At 36.7% G+C, this 10,440-nt stretch overlaps 1 protein-coding gene across 12 annotated transcripts; it reads left to right on the top strand.

Moving 5' to 3' along the window:
- The first annotated feature begins 1,358 nt into the window (after window positions 1-1,358).
- Window positions 1,359-10,047, top strand: LOC148872494 (uncharacterized). 12 transcript variants are annotated; one of them, XR_016107318.1, is made up of 9 exons: window positions 1,405-1,522; window positions 6,084-6,135; window positions 6,216-7,075; window positions 7,207-7,249; window positions 7,335-7,451; window positions 7,551-7,643; window positions 7,735-7,853; window positions 8,042-8,182; window positions 9,259-9,572. XR_016107318.1 is itself a non-coding variant. In XM_088970285.1 (8 exons), the coding sequence occupies exons 4-8, from the start codon at window positions 7,245-7,247 to the stop codon at window positions 8,065-8,067; spliced, it is 360 nt and encodes a 119-aa protein (XP_088826411.1). In that variant the 5' UTR covers window positions 1,359-1,522; window positions 6,084-6,135; window positions 6,216-7,106; window positions 7,207-7,244; the 3' UTR covers window positions 8,068-9,572. The 12 variants fall into 12 exon arrangements, 5 of the variants coding, with proteins under 5 accessions (XP_088826411.1, XP_088826409.1, XP_088826407.1 ...); XR_016107320.1 differs by having other exon boundaries at window positions 1,406-1,522; window positions 9,314-9,572; XM_088970285.1 differs by having other exon boundaries at window positions 1,359-1,522; window positions 6,216-7,106; window positions 8,042-9,572.
- The last annotated feature ends 393 nt before the right edge of the window (window positions 10,048-10,440 follow it).

The following is a 10,440-nucleotide window of genomic DNA, read 5'->3' as shown; positions in this document are numbered from 1 at the left end:
ATAAATTATATTTTATATTGTCACTACATAATTTAATGATGAATTTTGTAAAAATATTGAATTATTAATACTATGAATATTATTAAATCTATTAATTTTTTGTGTTTTCAATAAATATTTTAAATTTTTTATATAATTTAGTTATAATATTTAAATAGTTCTGAATTTTTTTAATTGAAACTTTCTTTAGATAGATATAGATAAAAAGTGGGGGAGAGGATAAATAGGAATTAGAGATAGCTTAAGAGGGAATATCTCTATTAAATTAGAGATAATTTAAGAAATAAATAGGAATTAAAGATAATTTAGGAGATAAATAGGAATTAGAGACAATTTAGGAGGAAGTGGGGGAAAGTGGTGCCACTTAGCTAAACATTAAAAAAGCAAATCACTCTTTTTTTATGGTTGTTAGAAATAATTAAGCATATGTGATTTCTTTATTAAAAAAATAAAGAAATCAAAAAACAAAAAATTAGGAAGAGGGATTTAAAGTAAGGAAATGGTTATTGACATGGCAAGACCAAGATGTTCACCAATTCACGCCCATGTCTATATTTGTATAAAAGAAATAGGACGTAATTATTATTAGGGTTGTTCACGGGTTGGGGTTGGGTTGGTTTATTGATGTTTTTCCAACCGACCCGACTTGGTCGGGTTACTTGAAATTGAAATTGAAATCGACCCTGTGTTAAGCAAAATCGACCTAATCGGTTTGAATCGATTTGGGTCGGTTTTGGCTCTACTTAGTGGTGACTTAGTTGTTGTTTAAGTGTTCATTTCTGGTTCTACATTCCCCAAAAAAACCATCATTTCCTTAATGTTTTGTGGCCCATCCATGGATCCAGTTGTGGAGGGAGCAGAGTTTGAGAGACACCTTAGTTAAGTAGGTTGTAACTAGAATATAAACAACTTAGTTAACTAGGAACTAAGTAAGTTGTAACTACTAACTAGGAACTAACTACTAAGTCGGTTCGGTTTGGATCAATTTTGGTTTTTACACATAAAAACCAAAACCGAATCAAATCATCGATTTATGATTTTTTATAACCCGAAACCGACCGATGCTAAAGAAAACCCGACCGACTCGGGTTGAATCCGTCTAGGTTGATCGGTTTAGTCGGATTGGGTTTTCTTATGAACATCCCTAATTATTATTTTACCCCAGTCTACGATAACTTAGCATTCCCAAAAGCGTTCTCCACAGCAGAGGCTCTTGGCCAAAGATTTCCCTTTACACGTATCATGACTTGCCGGATGGATCAGACAAGCCCGAAAGTGAGACGAACCCGATTCAGGTTGAAGAACCAAAACCTTGACCCGACCACATGATATAAACCAATAAACCATAGTAAGCCACTAAGCCTGACCCTAATCCGACCTGGTTTTAGTTTTCCATTTAAACCGACCCTCGCGATTTTCTGCTGTTGAAGTTCGTACTCGTTAGGGCTACATCCGAGAAGAGGAAAAGTGTGGTCTTTTAGGTCAATTGAATCGGCAATCTTTCTTCTAGGAAGAGAGAATAGTAAGTTTTTTCCCATTTTTATTTCTGGACCAAGTTTGTTTTCATTCTTTTGCAGTCATTTACTTTAAGAAGGGCTATTCTCTTCTTTTCAAATTGTAGCTAATTGATTCTACTTGGTTGGATTTGTATTATATATCGCAACTAGGATTCTCATCTCATTTAGAAAGCTACGCTCTCCTGTAAATCCTTTTCCTTTTTTTTTTTCTTTTTTTTATTACTTTCTTTTATTAACGGAGGAAGTTGAATGTATCAATATAAACAAATTTTGCAAGCTCAGCGGCGCCATTTGGTAGTTAGATTGTTTGGGAGCTTCTTCGTTGGAATATCGAGTTCACCTTTCACGAGTTATGATATTCACAGTCGCACTTGCATCAGTTGAAGATGGGCAACTGTAAACTATTCTGATTGTTTAATGTGTTTCGTGTAATGTTTTGGCGGATTTGGGAGGAATGGAATTTAAAAACTATAAAAGTTGAAGAGGGCATTCTCATTAGGAAGTAACAAAATTGACTTAAATCAGAATTGTACATTGGATTCATTGTCGAAAAAGTGCATGTATTTTTTTTTTTTTTTTTATCAATAAGAAAGTGCATGTATTTTATCAAGTGTTAATGAAAAAGTTGTATATATTAGGGGATTTAGATGCACAATGGTAAATGAGCTATGACAATCATCCCTGCAATGCGAAAAAGCCACTCAGACAGAATGTGGCACATTAAATCCCAGAATTTTATAGCTGTCACTGTACAAAATGCCCTTGTTTATTTACTTTTGGGTAGGTTGATTCCACTAATTTATTGACTTGGAGAGTGGACATTTTACTATCCACATCAATTGAAAAGAAAATTGCTTAGTTACCTGTATGACGGCAACTGAATTTTGTCAGATTGTGCTTTCTTTTCCTGATTTTAACAGGAGTAACTGAAATAGGGCATTTATTGCATGAGTAGTAGACTTCCTTAGTTTATTGATGTAGAAGTGGATGCTATGGAAACAAGCAGATAATGAGCTCTTTATCTGTAGTATCCTAGTGTCCTAAAGCTAATGGATGATGAACAATCTCCTCCACCAAGCAAGGAAGGTGACTACACATATCCATACATGTTTTGTCTCTTGTTATTCATGTCTCATGTTTTATCTGTAGTATCCTAGTGTTCTAAAGCTAATGGATGATGAACAATATCCTCCACCAAGAAAGGAAGCAGACTACACACCCATACATGTTTTATGATTTGATCTCTTGTTATTCATGTATTTTCTTTTGTTCATTAATTAACACATTGAAGAGAATGCTATTAGTTACGAAAGGATCCATATTGTATTGAACTATTGATCTTCAAAAGGAAAAAGGACACTGTACAACTGATTTTTTTACACAGGGAATATACAAAGCTCTACAGATAACACTAAAAAGATTCTGAAAATACAAAAGAAGTTAGTATTGTCTTCCCTTAAACATCTTGTGACATGCCAGCCAAGAAAACACCATCCCCATTATTCTGATGGCTACCACTTCTTGTGAATTTGCTTAGTTTTAATAGATTCTAGTGTTCCTTTACTTGCACAGTGACTAAAATGCCGCTGGAGGTGTCACTCTCCATGTTATTTTTCCATATTTACTCACACCCCTCAAATGCCAAAACTCTGCAACTGTTTCAAGAAATCAACCTTTAACAGCAAAAATCCTTATCATTTTTGTTGGCAAGTTTGGAAAATTTTACAATGAAGCAGTAAGTGATTGACAGTTTTTAGGCTTTCATTGCAGAGGACGCAATTTGTATTAACAACCTGCAGCACCCTTCTCAGCAGGTTATCTCTGGTTACAGGCTAAAAGTTCTGTCCAAGGCAGCTGACCATACATAGAAAGCTACTTTAGATGGTATAGGCATATAGCTGTGCACCAAATTCTGTTGCTCGGAAAGTCGCACTCCACCTGACTGTTCAAGCTATTGATTGTAAAAGAATTTAACTGAGAAATAACCAGATTTTTGCCAAGCCCAAATTCTTGTCTTCTCTATTGATTACCATATGAGTATTGTATAGTTCCTCTAACAAATCCAACATTGGAGTCACCTCCCAATTGTTCAGATTTCTCCTGAACACCATTATGCACTTGTTAACATTCAGTCACCCTTGCATCCTTATCTACAGCCAACTCAAACTGGGCAGGATACAGGTTGAAAGCCTTTTCCACTACACACCTTAATCCCTTACAGAAACTGTTGAAAGCCTTATCCACTATCTTCCACATACCACACAACCAAAAGGTTGTCTTGACTCCAGGATGCCACCCCATAATTCTGCATTTCTGCTCCTGTATTTTTGTACCATAACTCTCTTCCATAGGTTATCTTGATTCTCACTAAACCTTCAAAACCATTTACCCAACATAGCAATATTCAACTCACCCTCCTGATTCCCAAGCCCCCATTCCCCGTAGGTGTGTGCACCTTCTTCCAATTCACTTACTGATATTTCCTTTCATTTTTCCACCTCTACATTGGAAATCTCTCATTCTCTTGCTTTTTAACTTATCTCTTAGAGGCATTCCCAAATATCTTGTTGGTAACTTACCTACCTTGCAGCCACATTCCTCATCCAATTGCCTCAAATTCACCACTTGACCCACAACAATTACCATAGTTTTAGAAGTATTTAGACAAAAGGCCTGATACTACCATAAACTATTTCATAAATGACTTCACATTTACTAGCTATTCTTGGCTGGCATTGCAAAAAAAAAAAAAAGTGTCATATGCAAATTGGAGAAGAGCAATATCAACTTGATCATGGACCTCTCCCACTTTGATACCTTCTAAGAAGCTTCCAGACACAGCCCTTTGTACATTCTACTTAGAGCATCCATAGCACAAATTTTGAGTGGGCCATCTAGTAATTCCACTAATCCACTTTCACTGTTAAGTCCATTAACTGGTCAGGGTCTGAGTGGTACTTCGGGGGGGGGGGTCTTTGTCATAAAACAAAGTTCCGAGGGCTAAGTGTATAGACCCTCTAACTACAGCGTGGGTGCTTGCAATTTACCCAAAAATTTAATGGAAGTATTAGAACCTATGAAAATTCTACTATATGTTTTTTTCCTCCCTCCAAATTTGTTCATTCATTCTGAGGAAGATGGCCTGGAGGCCCTAGATACATCTTGGGCGCAAAGACCAGTGAAGTGTTACTATGATGAGCTTTTCAGAGAGTATCCTCTGTAAAGACCAAAGAGATGAGATGCTGTCCAACATACTTGAAATTGTTTAGTATTTGGAACCTTGGTCTCTTCTACTATATTTCATCTTGAGATTCTTTCAGTTGATATGGATGACATTTTTATCTTCAAATTTGGATTTAATGGAAATTATTAATTGGGTTTATGTTAGGGAGATGAACCATGGAGGCTATCTTTCTTTTGAGATGAGAGGAAAATTCAGAGATGAGAGATTTTCATATGGTGATTATTAACCTAAAGAAAGCATATGATAGAGTCCCTAGAGAGATAATATGGTGGATCTTGAAAAACAAAGGGGTTCCATACAAGCATATGGACTTAATTAACAAGATGCATGAGGGTGCAACAACCAATGTTAGAAGTTTACCAAGGTTCAGCACTTGGCATTTATTTTTTTACACTAATAATAGATGAATTGACTAAACATATTCAGGAGGTCCCATGGTGCATGTTGTTTGTCAATGACATTGCTTTAATGGATGAAACTAATGAAGGATCAAATGCAAAATTAGGTTTATAGACAAATACCTTGGAAACAAGAGGTTTTAAAATAAATAGGACCATAACAGAATATATGATATGTTAGTTTAATAATAAGAAGAGTGCAAATCAGGGTACACTTAGGATTGGAGACCAAGATGGAGGGGTAGCAAGGGAGGGATTGAGAAGGATATTGCCCATAGAATTAGAACAGGATGGGCAAAGTGGAGGGGTGCATCTAGATTATTATGCAACAGGTGAATACCACTTACGCTGTATGGAATAGAGTAATGGGTACTGGGTAGTCAGGAAACATGTCCAAAAAATGAAGGTGGCAGAAATGTGTACGTTGAGATAGATGAGTGGAAAAACTAGAAAGGATAGTGTTAGAAATGAAGCCATTCAAAGGAATCCAGGAATATGCTCCAATAGGTGATAAAATGAGAGAAAGTAGACCAAGTTGGTTTGATCACATGCATAGAAGACCTTTGGCAACACCCATAAGAATAACTGATTTGTTGCAAGTTGAAGGAGCTATAAGGGGTAGGGGTAAAACAAAAAAGGACATGGATCCACCAAGTAATAATAAATGATTTAGACACATATTTATCGATGGATCTTGCATTAAACAAAACAAAATGGCAAATCAGGATTCGTGTAGCTGATCCCATATAGTTGGGATAAGGCTTGGATGATGATGATGATTACTTGTATAAATGATACAGGAATGCCAGTAAAATCACTTTATTTTCTTCATCTACTCTCTTCTCTATTAGTATAATTGAAATAAAAATAGGGGGTGCTATGTTAAACTGTTTCTCAGATAAAGCTTATTGTTACTTTTAACAGTCAGCTTTTAGTTGAAGACTTAGTGCTTATCATTTGGTCACTGACAAAGCAGGTTAGCATGCTCTTTTTTGTCTTTGGTCATGCCGTTTTAAACATATAGTTCTGATGCGTACTTTATTCTTTAATGTGCAGAGATGCTTGTGTAAGAAGAGTGGAAAGAGTAGCAAATTACAAAGTAGAGAAAATGGTTTCTATGTCCAATGGACACAGGTGCAAGATTTTAACCACCTAAAAAGCTTGTCTTCTCACATATGCTTATCCAGGTTTAAGATGCAATTCAACCATTCAAGAAGAGTTTCTTTGATTAGCACTTAAAGATGATAGTTTGCCACATTGGAAAAATATTAAACAAATCTGAATTGCTAACAATTGAGAAGATTATTTTCAGAGGATAATTCCAAATAGTGTGTTTGGTTGCATGCAATGTAAAGGTAAGATTCTGGTTTCCTTGGACAACGATATCTATTATATATTCTAAAGTGGGATGGGCCTTCGTTAAGGCGACGTGGCATTCTCTTCCCGCAAGAAAAGGTGTCCGCACGTGAAATCACATGCAAAAACAGCAGGATGGGCCTTCCCTATGACGAAACCGATCACTATCCTTTCATTTCACGTCTTTCTCCCCTGCTTCCCCTGCTCTCACTCTCTCGTCCGAGTCCCTCTCCCTCTCTGGTACTGTTGAAAACTTGAAATGCATCAGATCAGTGTAACTTACTCGGAGTTCATTTGTTCTTCAGTTCCTATGAGTTCAGCAAACCCCAAACCCTGCTTAACGGTCGCACCCAAATTGCTGGGAGAATGCTAGAGAGGTTCTTCTTCTTATCCACGAAATAACAAATCGAGAAGGAAAAGGAATGCAGCAACAGCCAAATGATGCTCCTTTCAGGGCCTCCCTCATGCGGGAAGACATCTCTCCTCTTCCAGTTCGCTTTTAATTCCGCTTACACTAGCTCCGCTCATCGTCATGTAATCTTCATCTGCAACTGCCGCAGGTTAGAGTCCAAACCCCCTTACTTATCCCAGGTATTCTACATTTATTACTACTCTCTCTGTTTTTCTTTCCGTTTTAACCTGTATCTGTATGTAATGTAATCAATAATTCATTTTTGAATGTTGTTTGCAGGGCATCGATGCCTCGTTTGATGTGTTTAACCGGATAGGATGAAGTGAGTGTGAGTGAGAGCATTGTCCAGTAGGATCCTTTCCTTACTAATAATTTACATCTATCCAAGCGTTTATATTCGTTGCCAGGTATGTAGAAGATTACGAGGGGATCAACAAATACTTGGTTGGATTTCACCTACACCAACTCGGAACCTACCCAGCAGCCGTTGTAATTGATGACTTCGGAGATTTCTTCGATGACAAGTAAGTCAAGTCGGTCATGTGTTTGTGTTTGTGCTCCTCAGAACCGAGAACTACCCCGGTTTCGGTTTTGTCGTTTTGGCTCCACACTTCTACTTGCAGGAATTGTAAAGAGAGACTGGGTAATCCAAGAGGAAGAGATCTTGCCATGGTTCGAACTCTGGCCTTGTGCTGGGATGCCATCGCCCATGCCAAGTAACTGTTCTGTTCCCATAGTCTACATTTTCAATGCTTGGAGTGCTATTTGGTTGTTTTCGTCTGATTCTTAGCTCTTTATATGTAATAGTGAGAGCTTGGCATCAGGAGAGCCTTGCAGGCTCTTCTTATCTGATACCCACCATGGCGATACTCCAAGGTTGTTGTTCATCTACAAGAGATGGATTCCCTCCATTTTTACCATCGAAGGTTAGTTTGCAAGATGTATTGATAACCCTAACCCAAATCCCTGAAACCCTCCAACCCATTTTATAAGTCCATCCATGTTTACTGGCAACTTTTCAATATTTTCCCAGACTTTTCCAATTCCGCCCAGTTTCTTTTTCTCTTCGTTTGACTTATAAAAGAATGTAATTAGATTGAGCCTCTGGATTTAGGGGATGGATCGGGATCTTCATTTTGACAAGTAGTGGCAGTGCTCCGGGGAGTGGCTCCACAAGAAACAGAAAGTGATCTGCAAAATTCTCCATGGCTCTACAATATTTAGTGTTGCAGGAGATTACCGAAGAAACCGAACAGTAATCTCTTTCTTACTTCCAACTTCCAACTGTCTTAGTCATCACAGACACAGAACATCTATTATGAATCCTGATTCTGTATTAAGGCCCCGTTCACTTTTCAATAAGTTACTCGGGTAGAAGTAATTATCTGGGTAAGTTTTTCCTAGGAAACACTTGCCCCGGTAAGTTTTTCCTAGGAAACACTTACCCCGATAAGTGCATTTACACATGTTCTTTTATTTCTCATGTAAATAAAATAATGACCATTTTAGTCATAAAAATCCATTATTAAAAGGGCATTTTGTCCCATTCAAGTGTTAGCAACTTTTTTCTTAGGTGGGAAAGTTATTTACCCACTTAGGACATGTCTATCACTTACCCAGGAAAATAAACTTTCCCTGGTCCCCACATTAATCTGAAAAATGAACATGGGATTCCAGCTCAATGGGAACCAAAATCACATTGACCAACTTTTCCCCCCTGAAAATCCAAAAAAAAAGAATGCCCCTAAGATATAGCATCTAATTAATCTAGGAAAACTGACTGCAACTTTTCCCAAACCCCATGCTCCCCATCACAGAGACAGAGCCTCACTCTTGCCAGTTGCCACCCTCTCTCCATTAATGGGCAAATTTCAACATAATGGCACTATTTATAGTAGTGATGATCCAGTGAGAAGGTTTTTTGTATTTCTTTTCTTTTTCAGTATAATATGTCCATAATAAGCCCCTTATCCCGGATTTTATATAATGATGATGATAGAATAATAGAAACTATAGAAGGGCTTTGGGCTTCTCTGAAAACATGCTGTGAAGAACTGAGGATTAAAAAGGAGGGAACGAAGAAAGAACACCAACATTTTTTTTGGGGTTTAGCACCAAAACAAGTTGCCACGTGTGCAATTATTTCTCTCTCTGTTTGCAATGGATATGTAGAATAGTTGGAGGAATTAGTACTGAGAATCCAAATATATTAGCTGGTTTTCCTCTGTTAGTTATTATGCTTTGCAGAGTTTCTTCTCTTAAGTTGTAAATTATTTGTGAAAAACTGATACTTCATGTTTTTTTCACTAAAATGTCTGATGTCTTCTTCAGTACATTATCCATAATCTTCTAAGACTTCATGTTATGTTTTTTATTGGTCGTGGAGCTTGGAATCTGAAGAGGTGGATGAGTTCAAGATGATTCCAATGCTGAAACAGCTGGCACTTGTAAATCCTTGGTTGATTTCTGAAAACTGCAATTGACTGCATCTAGTAGCATTACACTTAAGCGGTCTTCTTAGAACATTTTGGAGCTAATCTTTTTGTTTAATTTCTCTTTTATTGGATGCCTTATTACTTGTTTCTGAATTTCTTGTAATTCAATCCATAGATATTCTGAATCTATATGCATTTGAAGTTATAGTATTTATGGTATCTCTTCTCATGAACTGTAGAAATCTTAATTTAGTGCCTATTAATTCGATTTTGTTTTTTGGTACGCTTTTTAGAAGTTAATTCGGTCCCTTTTTTCTACAGTAAAATCATATATTTAATTAATCGGTTTATCTTTCTTACAAATTTAATTGAAGTTGAACCGTATTCAATTTTTACTTTACGTTTTATTTAGTAAAATAAAAGTTGAAGTTAAGCACGTGTTATTTCGCTGGTTTAATAGTAAAATGGAATCAATTTTATTTTTTTCAGATTTTCTTGATGTTCGGTTCAACTGCAAATAACAAAAGGATACCAAAATGGCTTGTGGAAAAGCAAAGGAATGCAGCTTTCTCTTACATCTGTACTCTGTGACTCTCTAAAAGTTCTATTTTCCATGGCCGTTTTACGATCAAACAAACAATTTAAAGTAGTAAATAGGGAATCAGTAGACTTCATTTTGCGTGCATCCGGATGGAAAAATAATGGCAAACAGTATGTCCCATAAGCATGATTTGCAAGGAAGTTCGGCAATCGATCAAATTACTCTTCAATCACTGTCAAATTCTATTAAAATAATAATAATAATAATAAGAAGAAGAAGAAGAAGAAAAAATACTGTTAAAATAGGGTTTTAGAGCTACCATGGAAAGGGTTATTTGGAGTAGATGAAAGTTGCCAAATGGAAAGGGTTCCCTGTTGTCGCTGCTCTGCGGTGAGTCCTACATCAGGTTACTCGGACCCTCAATGAATGCGTGTCAATTAGGGGACCTCTAAGGCTTTATTTGGCTTGTCATTAGGTCTATTATTAATAGAATTAATAATAACAGCTTTCTGGAAGGATGAGAGATGCTTGGAAATT

The sequence above is a fragment of the Nelumbo lutea genome, chromosome 2, assembly GCF_056320005.1.
Source record: "Nelumbo lutea isolate HS-2025 chromosome 2, American lotus-T2T, whole genome shotgun sequence".
NCBI lineage: Eukaryota > Viridiplantae > Streptophyta > Magnoliopsida > Proteales > Nelumbonaceae > Nelumbo > Nelumbo lutea.
This window is presented reverse-complemented; position numbering and strand designations above follow the sequence as displayed.